Source organism: Amblyomma mixtum, chromosome 2 (assembly GCF_055824585.1).
Source record: "Amblyomma mixtum isolate Tamu chromosome 2, ASM5582458v1, whole genome shotgun sequence".
In the NCBI taxonomy this organism is placed as follows: Eukaryota; Metazoa; Arthropoda; class Arachnida; order Ixodida; family Ixodidae; genus Amblyomma; species Amblyomma mixtum.
In genome coordinates this window covers 78,082,956-78,104,799 of record NC_143013.1, presented here as the reverse complement: position 1 = coordinate 78,104,799, position 21,844 = coordinate 78,082,956, and the positions used below count along the sequence as shown (strand labels likewise).

Below are 21,844 nucleotides of genomic sequence, written 5' to 3'. Positions count from 1 at the left end.
AAAACAGGCGCGCACGAGGAAGGGGCCAAGGCACAGTTGTGTCACTTCGGTTTCTTCCTCGTCTTCATCTGTTTTGCCCTTCATAACAATCAACTGTAATAGTATCTTAGGCATGACGCATGAAATTAGGGAACTACTGAATCGTGTAGTTTGTATCGACATCGATTTAAAAACTGCAAAGATAAAGGGTCAGAAAGAGATCATGAAGTAGGTGCTCCTGGTAATAACTACACTGGTCAAACTGCACTAACTTTAATTAGTCATAATCGTCGCCGTCAACCTAACTACGCCTACTACAGGGGAAGTGTCTCTCCCATATCTCTGCAATAAACCCGGTTCTTTGTCAACTGCGGTCACCATACGCCTGCAAACTTCCTAATCTAATCCGCCCACCTAACTTTGTGTCGTCCCCTGCTACGCTTGCCTTCTCCTGAAATCCATTCTTAGAATCATGAATATATATATACCAACTCGCCCAACTTTCCTCAGTCATGAGTCCGTCACTCTCAACGACGGTCGGTAACGGACTGTGGCTAGTGGTGACCTAGAAATGGCGACTCTGCCTACTGGAAAGCAACCTTATGCCTTTGAGCAGTGACTCCACACCACTCAAAATCGACGCGCGTCAGATTTCAGAAACAAAAGAAATAAAAGATCCGAGACAGATAGAGCTGGAAAGCGCAAAGTAGCAGACAGTGCAGCATAAGGCGCTCGCCAACGCAGCTCTTCGAACCTCTCTCAAATAAAAGGAGAAAAAAGGGGAAAATACGAGGACGTGCCGTGCCTGCGCGTAGCGTGACTCGGGCATCGCTGTGCTAGGCACCAGGGCCCGCCTCAGCTGCTCCCGCATGCCGTGAGTGAGCTCTTGCGAGAGGATCGTGCGCTCTGCTGAGTCGTATAGAAAAGGCACCGATAGGCAGCGCACGCCTCCACTGCCCCGGATCTCACCCTCTCTTCCTGTCTGGAGTAATTTTTTTCTTCCTTTTATTTCGACGTCTACTCCCGGCGTTTCTTGGCGTAAGCGCGTGTGCGTGCCCGTCAGCCTGTGCTGCCTTAGGTACACTCCCCACCTATTTTTGTACGAACCACCTTCCTCCTGCACACACCATCCGATAGGCAGTGGATCAGCGATTCGTGGCCAGAACCCCCCCCCCCCCCCCCCCTCCTCTTCCCAATGCCTTGTTTCGTACCGAGTACGGCGCTGGAGGAGTTGGCGTGGCGGTGGCTGGCCTCGTATCGCTGTGTCGGCCGGTTCGTCCGCCGCTCACGCGGCCGCCTGTGCTCCTATCGGCGTACAAGGAGCTGATTTCTATTCTCCTGCTGGCGTGTGTGTGTGCGTCTCCGCATAAAAGCACTACGGCTTCCGTGCCGGGTATGCCGGGCAAGTGTTCTTAGGAGTTGCGTTTGTGGAAAAAAAAATAAGCAGGAAAGAAACTTCGCGCTCGGATTTCGAGATGAGCTAGCTGGGCGCAAGGCAGCGAGAGAAGCGAGATATAGAGTTCCGCCGCCTTGTTTCTCTGCGCGAACGTGCGTTTAATGCGCAAGAGGTGGTTTTGGGTTGGAGGAGAAATACAGCAGGCCTGCCGCGATGTTCGTTGGAGATAGCGAAGCACAGAGTTCTCGGTTTTATTTTGTATATTTGAGAGAAAAATATGCGAATAAACAGGCGGAATTGCTCGTGCGTGGTGGGTGCCCTCAAAAATGGGAGAATAACAATTTAACGAAGTGAGGCTTCCAGAAAAGAAGAACGAGCGCATGCCCGCATCAATTTGTGGAGTCGCGACGTAGAGCGGATCCTCTCCAACGGTAGCACGTGCGTGTGAAACATAAAACCGCTTTGTAATTCACCTCCAGACGCAGTGATTTGGTTGAAGCGACCGCAGCTCGATGTGTACGTTCGTGTTTGTTTGTTTTTTTTCACCGATGTGCGCAGGAGTCGCAACAGGTTCCGACAGTTTCGCTTTCCGTTCGTTCGTCTCTTCAGTTATGTGTAATAGGCGATGTAAATGAATAACGTGAATGGGTTATTCCCGTCACCAGTTTTAAAACTTCTTAAGCTATTTATTTCAGTTTTTATGCAATATTCTCTTGACCGGAAACATAGTTTTCAAGGGAAGATAAAGAATAGATAAAGTAATCTCATGTAGCTCACATCTATAACTTGTTATACCGGTTATAAATCCACGAAAACAAGCAGACAAACAAACAAATAAACAAGCAAATGAATGACTGAATGAATGAATGAATGAATGAATTCAGAAAAGGAAGGGCTGAGTTTTCGATCTAGAAGCAGGATTACAAAAGATCACTTAACCTAGCCATGTGACATCCTCTGACCAGAGCACCCCATTCCCCATCCCAATTCCTCATTCCGTTTCCCTAAAAAAAAGCAAAAGAATTGCCAAGAGGGCTCACCTCTATAAGCATCTTGCGCAGCCTGTCGTTTAGTGTGGCTGACCTGGATGGCTGAACGTCTCTCGGGCTACGCTGGTGTCCGCCGTGGTCCGAGGGGCTCCTTTGCAACGAGCTGCCGCTGGAGTCTCCCAAACCTGTTATTGTATGTTACAAAAATGATATTTTTCAGGAAAGACAAACCTCTATTAGAAAAGAACTAGCAGAAACACTCCGCGATAGCACAAAACAAAACATCAGTGAAGTAATGACTTATCACTATTTCCGTAAAGCCTATCCATATAGCTACAAAGTAAATCTATACGGATTCCTTAGAATTATCGGAGTTGAAAAAAAAATTGCTCTAGATCCGGGGCTCAAACATAGAACCTTCGCTTATGCGGGAAAGTCGTTTTACCGGCTTGGAGCAGAAACAATGTTAGGTGAATGTGTCCATATGAATCACAAAAAGTGGCATAGATTTTAACCTAAACCCATTGGACTAGAAGAAAATGAAATGAGAAAGAGGAACAAGGAAATGTTGCAGTTGCGGCATAATTGACTTGAAAAGTTGCACTGCGAGATGAACTAATAACAGTATTTTGCGGATTGCATTTTATAATAATGCAACAAAAACTTATTTGCATAAATCACTTAAAGGACAATAAGCAAGCTGTGAATGATTGCACGAAAAATTTTCACCGGTGAAAGTGGGAGATAATGCAAACGAAAGAAATTAGCGATGCCACGTACAATATATGGTATGCCTAATAACTGTGCGAAAAACCTGCAACTTTTAGTAAGCGAAGAAACAGTAATGAATTACTTTCGTTTCCTGTGTAGCGATCAGCTTATTATTGTTCTTTTCTCGAATAGTTGCCGATGTTTAGAAAGGAGAGAAATGGTGGTGGTGATGTGACACTTTTATTAAAACAGCCTTTCTGTTAGGCGTTCAACAGGTCCTGAGCCAAGGTGACGAGGGCGCGTTGCAGTTTTAGATACAAGGAGGCGAGCCAGATGGGCCACAGTGGGGGTGGCGGGAAAGGATACGCGGGGGACTGGAAGGCTACGTGGCACTGTGTAAGGCAGTGTTCTATGCCTGCATATGTGTGTGGACAGTTTGGGCACTGAGGTGTGGAAGTGTGCCGGTACAGATAGAGTTTGGCTGGTGTACGTAGGAGATTAAACTGTATTCGGCGAAGAATGCGAGCCTCACGGATCGATAAGGATGGGTGTGGCGGTGGGAAATCAGCTAAGTCTAATTTTTGCTACCTGAAGTATTCGTCGACAGTGCGTTTGTAAGCCCTGACCGCCTGCTCCGTCAGTGGGCTCGTCCATAGGATCCCCGGAGCCCGGTGTATAGTTTCGCAGGCAAGTTGATGAGCCAACTAATTTCCAGGAATGCCCATGTGACCAGGGATCTACCGAAGGGTCACCGATCGTGGGCTTAATGCTATGAGGGCGACATCTAATTCCGATCAGGTAGGGAAGGGGAGGGCTCTTTTGTGAAAGGCACGCAGAGCTGCCCGTGAGTCTGTATAGACGACGTATGAGGGGGCAGGGGGTAGGGTGGCAAAGTGTGTGATTGGCATCGGTGATCCCGTGTATTTCTAGAGCGAGATTGGAGGGTGGGAGGTGTATGGACCGGTTGTGTGAGTGCTGGTTGTGAGAAGAAACGATATTGCGCTGTGTACGACGTTGGTGCTGAAGGTCAAAACAATAAATTAGTAAAGTCAAAATGCGATCCCGTGACTTGTCAACCGGGGGTATTGATATGCAAACGCGAGCCGTCACATGCCCCACCAGTCACCGATAATGGCTGGAGCCGGAGTTTAAACCATATACGACGCCAAGTTAACCGAGATGCTCGTATTAAACTTTCACTGCGCAATAATGACAGAATTATCGCCGTAGCTTCATACAGTAAAATTGAAACCGCGTGGGCTTCATATTTTACACGCAGTTGATTAGAAATAGTTGCAGTTAATTTACACAGTTGAACATAGCTCTTTTTCATTCCAGGCTTGAATGGATAGAAAACTGTATGCAAAACAAAGAACCAAAGCGTGGCCATTAACGTAGAGCCGGCTGCTGCCTCTACAGCGTTGGATAGAATATGACGTATGGCTTCGGCGTTAATTAGCATTTGTTAGGTCTTCAATTTTTATGACACCATTATTAACAGAATACATCACCCGCTCTACCATAGGGTCATCTCCCACTCCTTCGATCATGCTGACAAGTGAACCTTACTTTTTTCTATTTTAGGGGTTGCGTTCTGAAGTTACGTCTGTAACCCCACAAGCGCTTACGGTACACTGGCAAGGGGCTGCTGGCCGAGTGTTGGATGAGCGTCGAACGACGAACCAATATGCCCCTTTGTAATGATACGCAGGGACCGCTTTTCACAATATATGGTGTAATGGGTTCTCCCGTATGGCCTCAACCTCTTTTCCCACTTCATTTCTGAGAACCTCCGCCGCGTATCGCCACATGTAAGGTTGAAGGCTATCTGCCATTCGTTCCGGTGCTTCATTTTGTAGAGCTTTCGAGTGTACTTTAAGCCGCTATATAGAGTTTTTTTTTCTCTCTCTACGGGATAAGCTGAAATTTGTTTGCACGTGCCGCAATCTGCTTGCTTTTTACATGAAGTTTGTTTCACAAGCGCTAGACTGCCTTGGTACCTAGGCACAAAAATAAAATGCTTCCACGACTGGTGCCGAACTGAAAACCGGCCCCTGAATATTTCACGTTTTACGCACTGTTCTGCCTTAGCGCTAGCACTTATAGCGGCCGTTTCTCGCATCTAGTCGTTTTGGGTTCGCTTGTATGATGCCTGGCACCTAGGTCACGTGACTTTGTGTTATCGTCATCACAACCTCCCCACCGGATTGTGAGAAAAGTGCCCAGTGTGGCAGGTGGCAGTTATACTAATGAATGGTCGCGACAGGTTGCTGGGGAAGGGTAATCCAGGTCTCACAAGCCCCTCAGGTAGCAGCACCTGCCATCGCAAGGCAGAGGCGCATCCCTTAACCGGTGCTAGCGCACCTAATTCGTTGTTAGCCTCACGACGCTAAAATGTGCGTGATTTTTTTTTATAAGCCTAATGCAGGAAGAACAGCACGGTGCTGCCGCCTCGGTTTCATAAAAGAACGAGTCACATTGTCAGCAAGCGTGCACGCTTTTAAAGTACATACAGGGTGGATAAACAAAAAAAAATGCAAATGATGACTTGCCGCGCTGACTGCAAAAGAAACAGGACTTTTCTGCACAAATACAGTTAATCCGTAATTACCACCTAGAGCCGTTGGTTCTGAAACATGTGAAAATCTTGAGCGCGTGAACCTGAGATAAGAAATGATCCCTATTATAACACTAAGGTTGCAGCCGAAATGCGTTTTTGGCTTTTCTCCTTAAGGATCGTGCTCGCAACGCTGTATTTCTTCCTTACTTGCGTAAGTACGGCCAAAGCACCATGGTGGATGGTACACGGTCGGGGTAGTTCACAACAGCAACACAGTTAACGGTCTCACCTTCAGAGCCCGCCGTGCAACACAAGCGCAAGAGGTCGCGATTGCTCTCGCGGCCTCACATTCTGATTCAAAATACATAATGACCGACTCTCGAGGGGCCTGTCGGAACGTCGAACAAGGCCGCACTCCCTTCCTAGCCTATCGGATCTACCGAAATTTCATACGGGGTACGTACCCCGCACACCATTACCTCATATGGGCCCCTACTCATCCGAGGCAGCAGACGCAGCCATCCGCGCGCTCTGTCACCGGGCTGTTTTCTCCTCCCCACCCGATCAGGAACCCAATTTTAATCCGATCTATACCTTCAAAAATATTACAACCTACTATCAAGATAGTCATCGCCTTTATCCTCGCCCATGTAAAAGCTTCAAGGAGGCGGATGAGCGGCTCCTTCTCACCAATACACTGCTGTGCCCAGAAGAACTAAAACATTTTGACCCCTCCTTTACTGGCAGCTGCCCCCACTGTAGTGCGGTGTCTTCGGACAGCTATCAGATGGTGTGTGCGGGCCCCTCCAACCCAACCCGGGAGGACTGGGAGCCGACCCTGCTCGGCTGCCTCGACTTACAGGCCCAACTAGCCTTAGTCGGGCGTGCTCGGGCGGCGGCCACCGCCACTGGGGTCCCAAACTAGGTACCTCCACCTAGTGCTTGTAAGGATCGGTCCCTTACGGGCTGATCCAAACATACCTCCTGTCCCTTCTAAATAAATGTTTTCACCGCCACCACCACCACCACCACCTGCAATGTGCGGTGGTCGCGTGAGAACTGAACTACTGAAAATTGGTATTGAGGAAATAAAACGGCGCAGTGACTGTCCTACGCGTCTCGGTGGACACCGAAACCGCGCCGTAGGGAGAAGGGATAAAGGAGGAAGTGAAAGAACGCAATAAAGAGATGCCGCCGTGGAGGGCCGCGTTGGTTGATTTTTGAGGAAAGGAAATGACACAGTAACTGTCTCACGTACTCTGTGGACACCTCAACCGCGGCCGTAATGGAAGGGATGAAGGAGGGAGTGAGACAAGAAAGGAAGAAAGAGGGGCTGTAGAGGAAGTCTCCGGCAAAATTTCGACCACCTGGGAATCTTTAACGTGCATTGAAATCGCACAGCCCATGGCGCCTTTTGCGTTTCCCTTCCATCGAAAGGCGGCCGCGGCCGGGTTCGAACCCGGATACACCGGTTCAATAGACGACCGCCTTAACCACTGAGTCATTGGGCCGTGCAGGGCCGCGAGGCCTTGTCAGTTTTCTTGTGTCTCCTGTAAAGCATGCTTCTTGACAAAAAGAGCCATATTGCGGAGAAGACGAATCCAACCATTGTGGCCCGGCCTCTGGCTTGATATAAAACGATGGCTTGATCTGAAATGACTTGCGGCTCAATCATAAAGATCAGTGCAGTTATTCGGGTACGCTGTAGCATAGAGTTCCGTTATTCGCCCTATGCACGACCACATACCACATATCGTAATGAGCCTGTGACGCCGGTTCCCATCGTGGCCTATGCATGGTTTGGTGCGACTCCCGACAAATGGATTACCCAAGTTACGACTAGCAGTTCTGTGCTAGATCGCACGCAGAACCGAACGCAATCACTCTGGCACATATGCAACGTTTAGGGGGCCCGCAATTTTGGATCAGAAATGAGACGAGGCAAGATGGTGCGCCCTTTCTCAAACTGATTTCATTTCATTTCGAGTTCCAATTCCCATTCTATTCCAATTCTATTCTTTTATTTTACATAACAACAGGGTGCGACGACGGCTAACTCTGGGTTTTTTCTTCAACGAAGCTTCTATGCTATGGTGTCGAAGCTAGCGGGCCACTATTTGAATTAAGCACTAAAGGAAAACCAGAACAACCTTGTAGATAAGTGGCATAGCTGAGTCGCGTATCAAACTCTAGGCGCTCTCTTTTTCTGCGGTGGTGAAACAAAAAAGCAACGCTCACTCACCAAAAAATGCACATGCCTCATATTACCATGATATTCCGGACTGTTCGGCACTGCTCCGGCGTGGTGACAAGCCCTACTTATACAGATATCTTTTTCCTACTCCAAACACGCTTCACAGACAGCACTAAGCCATGAACGACTATTGGTGTGCACAACTGGGAAAAAAGGTCGGAGCCTAATCTCAGTGTGAATTTTCTGCGTATGCCCCAGGCAAAGGGAAAAGTAGCATACCTGAGCAGCACCTTCTTCGGCAAAAACTTCATGCGCGGACCTTTGAAAACAGCTTCCACGCCAGGCGAGGCGCCCGTTGACATCTCCAGATGGTAATTAGCTTTAACGTTGTTTAAATTAACTAGCTACCACACCGCTTGCATATATGGGCTCGCGCTGCCATGGCCCGAACCCGGAGAGGTGAAAGCGGGGAACAACAGCCTACGGTAATTGCGCTGCGCGCGTTGCAGCCTTGTTTGCGAAGCAACGGCTTGTTTGCCGCCTCGTTCGGTGCGGACCGCTGCTTGTTTAGTCGGACGAAGGCAAGCAAAGCTCGTCCCTTGCGCGGAGCGTCGTTACCGCTCGATCGCGGCCCCATCATCGCCTAATTTTACCTCACGTAATCTCATTGGCATTTTAGTTTTTGTCTGCCGTAGACGTGAGATAATATTGGCCGCATTTCACGAATGGTCAGAGAGAGCAATGAGTAGTAATGTTAGCGTGGCAGAGCGTCCGAGAAACTTTTCTTCTACGCAGATTATTTCTCTTTTGCTCTCTGCTATCACATCACAGCAATAAGTTGCTTTATTCTGAGACAAAGATACACTCTGTCCTATTCAAGCTGTAGATGTGTGGTGGATAACTTCTGATGTCTCTTTCGATATATTTCATACTGCGAATTTTTTTTGTTGTAAGATGCACCCAATAGTTCAAAACCATGAACTAGTATAGTTACAACAATAAAGGAAACCTCGTTAGCTTATAAAACGGCGCATTACATTGAAGGTTAATACCTTCAATGTAGTTTTTCTGTACGTAGAAGAGTTGGGAGTATAAAGAAAGGCAAACCGCGTATAATGAATGTGTCTATTTCTTGGCAACGCTGCATGCGTAGATCCTTACGGAAGAATATGCTGACGTACCGTTACGCTGTTCAGAGCATAAGCTGTTGACTTGTGAAGAAGAGTGTTCCACTAAAACACCAGCCACACATTTCTGTGCGGAGGCGAGTGGATAACAACCACGACCATGTTATTTTATCTTCCGTTTCTTACCAGTAGCCAAATATTAAAAAGAAACCGCAGCTACAGCGCCGTAAAGCACGAACAGAATTGTCATTCAAACCGCAGTTACAACGCCGTAAAGCACGAACAGAATTGACATTCAGACGTTAGCACCGCCATTCTCATAAACAACGCAGCCATACACGCCAGTTTCATCAGAGCACGTGCGAGTTGAAACCCGGCGAAACAGCTAGCCCGCGTCGGAGAAAGCGACATTACGCTTTGCGACGCATTCTTCTTCATTAGTCGCGACACTCAATTTAGCGAAGGTGCTATAGTGCACGCAGCGCCAGCCGCGAAGCGAGCGACCCCCGCGGCCAGATGTGCAAACGCACCCGCACAACTTGCAAAGAGAAAGAAACCCTATACGGCTGCACCGAAAGGCCAGGGCGAGATGGGTGGGCGGAAAACGGCGGAAAACAACCGTTCATAACTCGGATTCCACGCAGCCGCGACAGTTAGTATTGCCCGCCGGTGCCCATAACCGACCTCCTCCCTTCGAGCCGCTTCTCGCCTGCGGCACGCCACCGATCTCAGTGACGTCCTATATAGAGCTGCCAGAGAGCAGCTCCCGCTCGGCGGTCGAGCAAGCTGCGGTAGACGCCGGCTTTCTCTCCCTCTTGACCAGCTATATCGCTCACTCCATTCAGTCCTCGCTATGGCCTCTCTATTCATTTCATATTTTCCTCGGACTCGCGGCGTCTCCGTTCTTTGCACACGGAGAGGGATAGAGAGATACGGAGGCTGGGAGAGTCGCACCGCCGACGCTTTGCGCCATTCTTCTCGCGAACGTGTGTCCTGGCGAGCTCGCAAGCGGACCGTCGGAAGTCGTAAATCTGGAGGACGCATAGCGGCGAATGCCGCTGGGCACGCGGGCCCGTTTACCGTGCTCTCCCGTGAGCGGCCTTGTCTATTTGCTTACCCTCTCCTACACCCTACTCCTCCTCGACCTCTTTCTTCTCCTTTCCCCTTCTCACAATACTACCCGCCGACCGACCTTTATAACGGCACCCGGGAGAGGTACGCAGCTGTGAACACCTTCCTCACTTTGCACTCGGTTCGCTTCGTTTTCTTATTGTGTATGTCTGTGCATGTGCTTCTGCACTTCTTTGTATAGGGTTTCTTTTACGATTTTATCGCCCCTTTTTCTCTCCGTTCAGTATAATCTGTTTTTGGTGCTGTCTCCGGCGTAATGTATGCCTTTTCCGCGTTGTTCCATACGTTCTGCCCTCGCACTGAGACCGTTTACGCCATTCGGTAGCGGTAGCTCGAGGCTAATGTTTTACGCGTCCTTTAATGTGTGCTTAGGAAAGGGCGTGCCCACGCGATTTCGAGTGCCGCTTGGAAGAGAGGTATGAGAAAAAGTTTGGGAAAGAAAGCTACGAATTTCGTACCGCGAGGCAGAGCGGTCGGGAGATTCGGGCGCACGATTTTATTGCATTTCGTACCTGAGTCATTAGCACCGCTTCTCTGTCTTTCCGGAGGTACAGATGTATTTTTATCTCTTTTTATTCTCTGAACGCGTACCTCTCGGGAAGAACGATAGGTTCATTAGGCGAGCATTTGTAGGCGCTGCTATTTAAAGTGGGCGTTTCCAAATACGCGTCGGGGAAAATTTTAAAACATTTTGATGCTGTTTTTTTTTGTTGTTTCTTTGTACGTGGGTTACTTCTTATCGAGAACACTGAGACATTCCTTCTACCAAAACCATGAAGCATCAGTATGTTTTATTGTGTGTTATGTCGCCAGTTCTTCTGTGATTTTTCTCCAATGCAAACGTAGCTAGCCGGCGGCCCTATCAAGCACAAAACTCTCCTTGCAGTTCCTTGTACAAACAAACATTTCAGCCTTGAAAACGCATGATGTCTAAGACAGCGTGCAACCGATTTGTTTTGTTTTGTTTTTGCTCCGCACGCTTCATCTGCGGATGATACCACTATGATAAGTGTAGAAATATAACTGAACATCGTTCTTACTGCGCAACGGGGGCTTGTATCTGCAAGACCATGCTATTTTCAAGAACTTCGCTAAGGCCAACCCGAAGCAGTTAGTCGGGTTTTAATGAATTACTGCACCTTCTGTCCCCAAAGTACGTATAAACATGCTTAGCTGTCTCGCAAAAATAAAATAAGGCGCTCTTTATACGTATCGAAGACGTATTTGAAGATGCAAATACGTATTTTCCTTTTGTACCCATTACGCGATGCACATAACGTACGCATGCGCAGACATATACATAAGCCCCTCCGCACGCTTTCCAGGATTCGCGCACTGTATACAGAACACACGTACCCACGCGGCACAGTCCTGTGAGACCCAACCCGTCTCCCCCGTATAATAAAACACCCTAGCGGTTGCTTCAGGGAAGCTTCCACGCGTTACATACACGGGCTGCTCGCAGCCAGAGCAACCACTCATTCAGCTTCAGCGAAGCGTCAACGAGGCCCGCGAGGCAGCGCGCTACGTCTTCCACCTGGAACGCGCGGTCCACACAGCGCCGGTGCGAACCTGCGACGCTCCAGGCAGGGCGGTTAATTAGGTTTATGAAGGAGCGCCAAACGGCCTCGGCGCCGCCGTCATGCTAATGCCAGCGCTCGTTTGCGTTTACGCTCGCCGAGCTGTTTTCCTTGCGGCCTGCTCGCACTCGGAGCCGGTCCGAGGTGAGCGAGGCTGTGGAAAAACGTGGGCGCCCAGTGGGGGGCTCTGTTTGATTAGGAAGAACGAGCTAATTTGTGCCTGCGCTCGCTGGCGCGTGCAGCGTTAGTAGGCTGTGGCGACAAGGCCCTTGCAACGTGCGAACAGCGAAAGCGCGTTCTGGCGCCTCGCAGGTTAGCGGGGCTTTATGCGCGCTGGGCTTCGGGTGAGTGGTAAAAGCCTCTTACTGACCGCACGTTTGTTAAAGCGGGCTCGGGCAGGAGCGTGTAAGGCGTTGTGTGTGTTTTGCCTGTACTGTTCGTGCGCATTTTTTTGCGAGCGTGCAGGTATGCGTGTTCAGTATAAACTGGTGTTCGTGCAATGAGACTAACTATACTAGTGTAGGTCATTTGTTTTGACTGCAGTAGCCTCGTCACAGGACTGCAAAAAGAGCAGTGAACATTGACAGAAAGGCATTAATGCTACTGTCCCTCGGTTTCTTTCTTTTTGACACTCATAGCTATTTTTAAATAATATAATGCGTATAATGCGTGATGAATGTAGTTACCCAACAGCTTGCCTATAACATCAGCTAATTTGAATAGAAGAAGTGAAACTTCGTTTTAGTTAAGGCTAGTTATATTTAAGAGCTGACTAGCCCACTATATTTCGCCAATGCAAGCATGCCATTTTTGCAAGATTTTAATTTCCTAGCCCTTTCTTATACAGTGAGTTACTGAGGGTTTTTTTTTTGATGACCGCTGCAATTCGGGCATTGTAGGAAAGGTCATACGCATATCATTATTTACAGCTTTTTTAATCCTTGGTCACTCAGCTTTCTGCGCACTTTTTCTTTATGAAACCTACTGTTAAGTGCTAACATCCGTCTCTTTCTTCAAGAAATAGCTTCGGGTGATTAACGTGACGCGAAAGGCGCAGAAAATTGCCTTTTCGGGAGGGCCTGACGCCGTGATAAGTACTATCCAGCTTGGCGGACGCTTCAGAGTGGTGAGTCGGATCAAAGCGGCTCACTGCGAAGCTCCCAGGCTGCTTTTTTTTTGTTTCCTTTCTTTCTCTTTCTTTCTGGCCGGCTGAATCTAGCAGGGAAGGAGCTAGAGTGTATAATCCTGGTTTCGTAAAAGATCAACGTGGCGCTAAGCTTATCGGATGGATTACCACTCTTGACACTTAGATCGTCTTAACGAGACATATGCTTCTTGGGTAAGCCATCGTGAGTGTGATTATGCAATATAAAAGTGTCCTGTCGGTATGTTTCTCACTAGGAAGCACAACAAAATACAAAATATGCATATAAAAAACACAAATTAATATAAGAGAACTGAGCGTGGCTAGACAGATTAACGCGACGTCAAAGTGCGGCGAAATTTGATGTTCCCGAATAGAGGAGATTCGTTTTCTACGCCTACCTTATTGTTAAAATGTGCACTTGCACTGCAATCGAACTGAACGGTTTCACCTCGGCCTCTCTAAATAACGGACATTAATACTGTGAAACCGTTAGACTTGAGCTGAGCGCACTGGAGCGCTGTGAAACTAAAACCTTCGAGAATAAACAGCACCTTGCTTCATGGCAACCTTTATCTAGGGGGCTACATCAAAGCGGACATGTACAACGATCCCAAGGCGCATCTCTTTTTGTTTGTATTCTTTTTTTATATATTAGTGTATAATGTGAAAAAGAAAGAAAAAGACAAGAAAATCCAGCTAAATAAACGGCCCTCCCAAATCCCACGTTTCATTTGTACACCACGGTCCTGACTAACCCTATTTGTCACTGGTTTGTTCGGCGTTTCGTAAGCGACCTCTTGGCGCTAACTTTCTGCCTTAACATTTCTTCGGCCCCACTTACCCAAGAGTGGGAAGAAACTTTGAATTCCCTTTAGAAACGAGAAAAAAAAAAGCAAACAGAGAAGAAAAGTAGACTTAGGTAAGAAGCCATATTTCTTAAAGCGTCCTGGAGAGAATGCCGCTTGTCGCGCTGGCTTCAGCCATTGTATACGGCAGCGGTGGCAGAAAGACGGTAACTTATTTTCTGCCCGGCCTCAAGCGTCAATGAAAGAAGAAGCGAGAAAGAAAAAATAAAGGAATGCGAGGTAGATCGTATCAGACACGCTGGTGCAGAAAGAAAGAAGAGGAAATGTATAGAACGAAAGAAAGTAGGAAGAAATGAGAAACGCGAACACCAAGAACTATTTTCGTCTACTTTTGATTGCTTCTTTCAATCCGAGCTGAGGGCGCGAATGGAGGTAACCGCGTATCTTTTATTGTTGCCGAGCGGGCCGGGCATGTCCCAAGTTAGGGTTGAAGAAGAGAATTCTGCCGGCAAAGGGGGCAGTTTTGTACCGAGAGTAATGGCGGATGCGGTGACTGTCACCGAAGAAGCCGTAAATTGTGAAAACCTGTCAAAGTACGATCGATATCTGATTGGGAACGCGGCGGTGTTCGCGAAACTAGGAACAAGTGGCGTTTTTTTTTTCTTGTTGCTTAACTAGATGCCACCTTAAGTTTTTTTATTTCTTTCCTTTATATTCAACAATATATCTCTTTTTTTTTGGTCTTTCCTGGTTCACTGCACTTCTTGAGACCACATCGCTGCTGCAAAAGGACGCTACTGGGACGAACAAGAAACAATATCGTGCTTGTTTTCTCGATTCACCTTTGTGTTGTGGAGAACCGCTTCAGCCAACAAGAAAATTCAGAAAAGCACCAGAGGGTTGATCTCGTTTGTTCCACTATATTGTTGGCGTTGAGAAAAGTTGCGGAAAGAAAGATTGGCTCCACTCTGTTCCGCTCAATTCAGCTTCCGTATGGTCTTTTTTTTTTTACTTTAAGAAGAAATATAGCGTTTTCCCGGGAAATTCCTTGAATTCAGTGGACAGAACCTTTAGTTAAGAGCAACTTCATCAACTAGAATGCGACCAAAAACAGCGAGTGCAGACAAAACCCTTCCGAAGACCTTGTGCAGACAATATGCGTACAAGCGTGCGTTGTTCTTAGCTCGTGCTTTGATGTTTATCGTTTTAATTAGGGCGTGCAGGTCAAGACTAGATTGGCTGAACTTCTTCCTCATTGCTACTCAGGAGGGTCAGTAATATGCCAAAACAAGCTCTGAATTTCTTTCCCGCTCTCAGGAAGGGAAGCTCGGTATTTAACCATAATGATGAACCTGTTTAAGCGGAGAATTAAGCTGTTGAAGGGCGTCTGGGACAGTATTTCCTAAACACTTCATTGTCCTTTGTCCATTTCGCACCCTTTTCGCGTACATTCGGTCCTCTGCCAGTGGTCACTCATTGGCCCACCCCCAAATTTTTGGATCACTAAATTTAAGATGGCGGGAAAATGGGACCCAAGTCACCCCAAACTCTTAATTTAGGGCGCCAAAATATAAGATGGCGTGAAATTCAGGACTAGATCGAATTTTGTCTGAAAAAGTTGTATATAACAGGTAGCGCGGGGGCGCGAGTGGCAGTCATAAGCTGCTCTCAGTCGGGAGAGGACGTGTCGTAGCGTGTTCTTTCGCCTAGAAAACAGTACTGGATCCACGAACGTCTTAAAGTAGTACCGATACTGCGGAGGTACCTGCAGACTCCTGGGCCGTCTACTGGTCCTAAGGCGGGGACATTTAAAGGTAGGGTTGGTCAAGGAAGCATACTGTCGTGAAAGGAGTAAATCAAAGACGACGTTTTAATGTTATCACATTTCCTCTTTAGTGGCCCCGTAGCTTTTTTTTTTTCTCCCAATGAGTCTTCTGATGCGATCACATTAACAATTAAAAGTAATCATCACAAAATACGGGCCCCGACTGTGCGTCCGCCTCTTCAAAGGTTTCCTGCTGTTCACAGCCCTCCCTGTTTCATGGTTAGGGCGTCGGGTTCAGCGCACCGAGGCGACAACGCTGCACGTGACACCTTGGAGTTTACGCTCACTCGTCTCAACTCGCGCACAGGCAGGCTGTTTCTTTTTAAGGCCCGTCCTCCGCCCTTTCTTCTCGCCCTCTACCTATCTCCTTCGCAGCGGCAGCAGCAGTCGCTCCTCGAATCTGAGACAGGAAATCTTAAAAGCGTTCCTTTGTAACGCAATTAAGGCCCCGTCTGGCCCCGGGAACTCCCCGAGGCCCATTCATTAGGGAGAAAGGAACGAACACCTTGAGCGGCGCGCAGGGGCGCCTCGCGAGCCGCCGCTGCCGCGGTGGCGGTGGCAATTTGCTACCTGCTCGGGGCCCCGCGAGTGAACACCCCGAATCTTCCGGGTTCCCGGCGCCACGGTGCAGAGCGCCAGGTTTGTGAAACCGGTAAAAGTGGCGCTGCTAAGGGAGTGGAGGTGTCACCATTCCACTGAGCGAAATGTTCGTATGTCAAGGTTGAGAATACAGACAGGTGAACAGTTAATTATGCTATGTTTGGTACAAGCAGTTCATTGGGTGTCCCAAACTGTTTCAACGCGTTATGACGTCATAAAACTGATTATTAAAAAACTGCAAAATGTGTTGGAATTTTTTTTTTCATTGTACACGTGGCCAACACACTTATAAGAAGCTGCTCATAGCCGCAAGTTTTTTCCGCTTTGAAACGACTCATGGTCCTGTGTATTGCTCTTATAGGTTGGATGTCGCCAGCTCACCTGTTTACTGAAGCTGACTAAATTAACTGACTCAGCGTGATTCTGGCTAAATGCTGCTTGTGTAGATAAACCAGCCTTACGAGTAACGTCCTAAATTGGGCCTAGTTTAGCTAACGATGAGGAGTGGTGAAAAGGCCATAATCTAAAAATTATCAAACACAGCCACCTGGCCTTCGTGTAGGAGTAGTTAAGAAAGTTCCTGCGCCTACTATGTGCGGACAGTACTAAATTATGCGGTCTTAAAGCCGCTTGGAATCGATAATCTGAGTTTGAGCTGAGTCATCATGTTGTGCTCATTTTTTATTCTCGCTTTACCTGATGTTATGATCTACGCTTTGAGACTATGCCGGCACCCTTCAACCCCTCGGGCCTCTCCTTTCCTCGCTGAAGCCGTCAAGCTTTATAAGGCCAAGTAGAACATGTCTATATGAGCACTATTAATATCATTTCCCTAGTCATTACGCTACCCTCCCCTCTAGGTTCTCAGCGTTTTCCGAAATTGTAGCCAGCGCTTCTCAGTATCAGCATCCAGCGGTTGTCCGAAGAGTTTATGCGAGTCGTGAAATTTCCCGGTCATTACCCTATATCAACTCGTAAAGGCCTTCTTAATGGGCATGAAATATGCCACCTAAGCTACTCCCCACATGCCTTCGATATAAAGCGGGCAGGAAAAGCAAATCTAGCGACGCGCACTTTTCGAGCGCCTCCGCTCCGAAGCCGCCGGCGCACACTCGGGCGCGCAGCCTCTCCCCATGGGGACTAGAGCTGCGGGAGTTTGGGAAGAGCGCGCGCCGCAGCCGCCGCCGGCGGAGGTGAGTGCGTCGCTGCAGCTCCGGCGCTTGCTCGTTTAAGTTGAGCCCACGGCACTGCAGCAGCAACTGATCGCACCGCATCATCCATCACTGTCCAATGTTTGCCAAGTTCAACTAGTGTCTCTCCCATTGCTGCTCCATCCCGCATCAGCGTTCCTTTCTTTCCCGTCGTATAACTGCTTTCTCCGCACCTTTTTCCCCCCTTCCGGTGTTTATACACTCCCTCGAGATTTAGGGATGGCAGGGAAAAAAGAGGGAAGTGTACGGGAGGCGGTCGTGTATATATAGTCGTGGGGAGAAACTCGCGCGGCGCGCTCCCATACGGGCGCTTTCAATATAATTAACGCATTTAGATGCAGCGCGGCACTCGACTCATAACGAGAGGCGGGGCCTTTCGTATTTAAATGTGACTGTGATGGATGCCGTTAGAAGGGGGAAGAGACGATCCTCACGGGCTGGTTGCCGTCGCAACGTCAGCCGCGCTCGACGGAGCGCGGCCTTCAATAACTTATATGGAGACGTATATAGGGGCATGAGGGGCGTTCCTCTCGGAATAAAACATGACGTCATTGGCGACGGACAGCGTCTGTGATGGAGAATGGTGACGTGCGCGCTTCTCGGTCACGGTAGAGTGAACAGTAAATGAAGCGACCGACGGAGCGTGAAAAATGGCGGTTGATGCCAGAGAGATAATCTGGTTATCCTCGACAGGTTCCTTTCTACTATAACGGGACAGCTTTGGCCACCGTCGTCTATATACAGAAGCACATACTACGCGGATTGATGGATACTCCAGCTGCTGAGGTTGTTGGTTTCAATAGACCCGAGCAAAGTCAACAGACTGGGTCAAGCATAGTACGAGATTTCAGTATTGCTGAGAAATTCATTTTAAGCTGAGAGAAATTGTTTTTTTTTTGTCTTTTTTAAGCTCACATAAAAACATAAGGGCTCAAAACAGAGTGGTAGAAAGCGTAGGACAGCGTGTGGTCATTCCTTTATTCTTGCCGATTTTTCATTTTAGTATTGTCCCGCCGCGGTGGCTGAGTGGTTACGGCGCTCGGCTGCTGACCCGAAAGACGCGGGTTCGATCCCGGCCGCGGCGGCTGAATTTCGATGAAGGCGAAATTCTGGAGGCCCGTGTACTGTGCGATGTCAGTGCATGTTAAAGAACCCCAGGTGGTCGAAATTTCCGGAGCCCTTCACTACGGCGTCTCTCATAGCCGGAGTTGCTTTGACACGTTAAACCCCCAAATAACCAACCATTTCAGTATTGCCCTCTCCTGATTGAAAGGCATCTCCCCAAGGAGTGCTCTACAAGGAGCGTTGCTGTTGGCGCCAAACTTCCACGGACAAGACAGTATGCCGCTGAGACTTGCGACTGATGTTTTTGCGGCTTATTTATGCTATGCCTTGCGGACACTAGACTTATAAGCGTGAAGTAATTACTCGACATCGAAAGTAGTTGAAACCTGCGTCCTCGCAGTCTAGCTATCTTGAAATGAAGCGGATTCTTTTAACAAGATATGTTGAAAAACATAGCGCCACTTCCACTACGCCAGATGCAGAGTTATAGTGGTACACGGGGATCACAATTGTGTTAGGAATGAGCGAAGTGACCAAACCTACGTCCTCTCTCCTTAGGTTGCAACATCTGCTCCTCGCCTACATATAAGCTTCATACCCGAAGTGTCATACACCGTTCACCGAGCACTGCGCAATGAGATCTGCAAGGAATAGGATTTCGCAATGACTCGATGTCCCAAGATACCCTTATGTGAAAGCCACCGACGCAGGTCGACAGGGCAGCAGTACGGCCTATGCGCATCAAACTCCCTCTCGATAACTCCGCAGCTACACACAGTGCCACGGCTCAGCGTGGACGAGTTGTGGGAGGGAGTGATACCACAGAGGGGGAACGGAAGGGGTATTGAAGCCCGCAAGACTCATCCTCTTGGAGACACACTCTCCGTTGCTCGCTGAGCCACTTAATGAACTGTCCGCGGCGTCGCAGATGCCCATGGGGTCACGCCGCCCCCGTGCCCATATTCCTGCCCGTGGCTCGTGCCGCAGGGCATCGTCCACTGCTGTCACGGCTCATTTGTCGGCGCGCGCGTGTGCGAGGGCCGGCCCGACGAGGGCTCGCGTGAGTGACAAATTTAATAACTCTCCGACGCGCTGCTCAAGTAGACGCACGCGAGATGGGGTGGGAGAGGGAGACCATATCGCGCGGAGACACCACCGCGGCCCGGCAATTAAAGGGCGCTCGACCGATACGGGATTGCCCGCGGATTTAATTAACGCTCCGCCTTGCGCGTGTGGAGTCCGGAGATCCCTTCCCCTGACACCGTCTTCGTCGAAGCCGTGTAACCGACTCTGCCAGTTTGCGGAGAAAACTTTAGTCACCCTTTTTTTTTGCCATATTTAGGTGTCTGGATCAGCTGTTAAGCCTAGAGACAGTGCTGACCGTCGGTGATAACCAGTTTTGATGTGCCAGGAAACTCGTTTCGTGGACCCCGTGAACTTCCTCTTCCACGTGCACGGGTGATAACCGCGTCTCAGCTGTGAATAATGAGATGGACGCTCGCTGATACAGGTCATATTACCAAAGCTTGGCACTTCACTTCTGGTAAGTCCCGAGGGAGCCAAGTAGGTTGTCCGAGCTCGAAAGGCGCGTGAAGTCAGGTTTGTCGTAACCTTAAGTCAGCGTGCATTGGAGCCTACTCTATAGGAGTAGGCTTCAAAACGGCGCACAACTTCACTCCGGGTTCTTGATGTGTTTGCGCAAAGGAAACCCCTGCTATTTATAGACAATTTAAGTCTGCATTATTTTTCTTCTTTGCGCATGAAAGGACGTGGTGAAGCATTCTACACTCATATTCATCGAAAACATTGTTATCACGCTAATTAAGAGTAAGTGTAACAGCGAGTGTGTTTCTTAGGCTTTGGCGCTCCTTTCACTGAGGTTCCACAGAATTTTCCATCTCAAAGCACGCGCTCGCACTCACGCGCAGATACACACACACGCACAAGCTAGACCCATACAAAAAAGTCAGTTTACTTGTGCGTGTGGGTGAAGTGTACGAGTGCACCTATATATTCGGTTCCTTCACTCGCTTAAAGGGAGACTGAAGCACTTTTTTTGAAAATCTGGCTGGCAGCGGCGACCTATAGTTTTTCATGCTGTATGCTCGAATATCGCATCCAAATAAGGCAAAAACAAGCGCGAATTGCCTTTTTTAGCAGAAATATGCAGCCTGTGCCGCGGGGCACGCCGCGCGGCGCGCCGCCGCCCGTGATTGGTCAAGCGAGGTCGTGACGTCATTTTGAGGACTGGAGAAGCTGCCGATGCGGATCCGGCGCTGCGCTGAGTGCAGATCACAGCTTTCCGTGGCGTTGTAATAGCGAATATGTCGACTATTTTTTTACTGACCTCCAAACAAAAGGATACTACAGTTTGTTCATTCCACGTATCACCTGAAAGCAAAAAAGACACGAGCAAAAAATTCTACGCCTAGCACAAGCATACGCTAGCGTGAAAGACAGGTACGCAGATTATGCGTAAAAGGTGCCAGCACAACCTCGGCTGGTATTCTCGGAAAGGAAGGGGTGCGAACAATACTCAAGTCAATTACCACCACCGGACGCCTCCTGGCTCGCCCGAAAGAGCGTCATCCTAAAGAAAAGGCCCAAAGCGCTGTGTACAAAAAATCCTATTCTCACTACCCGGCGTAGGTTGGTGCAAGAAAGTATTTCAAGGAAACGATGAAGCAGCACAAAGCTGATGTCAAAATTAGCGAAGCGCAGTGGCCAAGCACTGCGAGGCATGTGACCACAGGATATTGAAGGAATCATTGTGCGCTATAAACCAAGCTAAATACGCGCACAAGGCTGCTGCTTCACTCGTGGCGCGTTCAGCAGATGCCAGAAAATATTAATCGCTGCCTCGGAAATGTTCGCCCTTCCTAGATTTGCAGTTTAGGTTCAGTGAAGTAGTGGCCAACTATATGTGTGTTTAAAAGCCAAGCTAGCTGCAACTCGTTCGCTGCCACAACTTGAAGAAACCGACTAAGGTTGCGAGACATGATGTTTTTTTGCAAAAACTTGATTGGCATTCATTTCTCTGTTAAATATGCATCCGAAATCAGAACGTCGAACGCTTTCATTTTAATCGCTTAGATACGATTAAACGAGATGCCGCATATGAAGAGCTTCAATGCTTGATTGCTTTGCTTTATTGTGTTTTGCTTTGCTTGCTTGCTTGGACACGTCGAACCGAGTACAAAATCACTAACCGAGCCTTGCTGAGCACGCCTCAGGTGGTCTGGCCGCACCTATAAGCTGAGAAGAGCAACACATGCTTGAGCATCTATTAGGTTTCTGCAGGGGCGTGTTTCTAGTGAGCATATTTCTGCTTTTAGAAGAGGCGCTTCTTCGAAATGGTGACACGCCTCTCATGCGCGAGGAAATGAAAGGAACTGCGTCATGGTTCAGCCGCGACCGAAATCTCCAGAGATCACATTAGGGGCAAGCTCTGCATGTAGCCGGTCTCACGAAAGTGCTTCGAGCAGAGTACGCTTGCTTTGGTCGGCTTGAATTCTTCGTCAAA

The 21,844-nt window shown here is 48.5% G+C and overlaps 1 protein-coding gene across 1 annotated transcript in view; it reads right to left on the bottom strand.

The window, feature by feature from the left end:
- The window catches only part of LOC149359809 (cadherin-like and PC-esterase domain-containing protein 1), a 212,888-nt gene that overhangs the window by 93,002 nt on the left and 98,042 nt on the right, over positions 1-21,844 (bottom strand). The window contains exon 4 of the mRNA XM_089571913.1: positions 2,416-2,549. Coding sequence (XP_089428039.1) covers positions 2,416-2,549 — 134 coding nt within the window. The remainder of the gene's footprint in view (positions 1-2,415; positions 2,550-21,844) is intronic.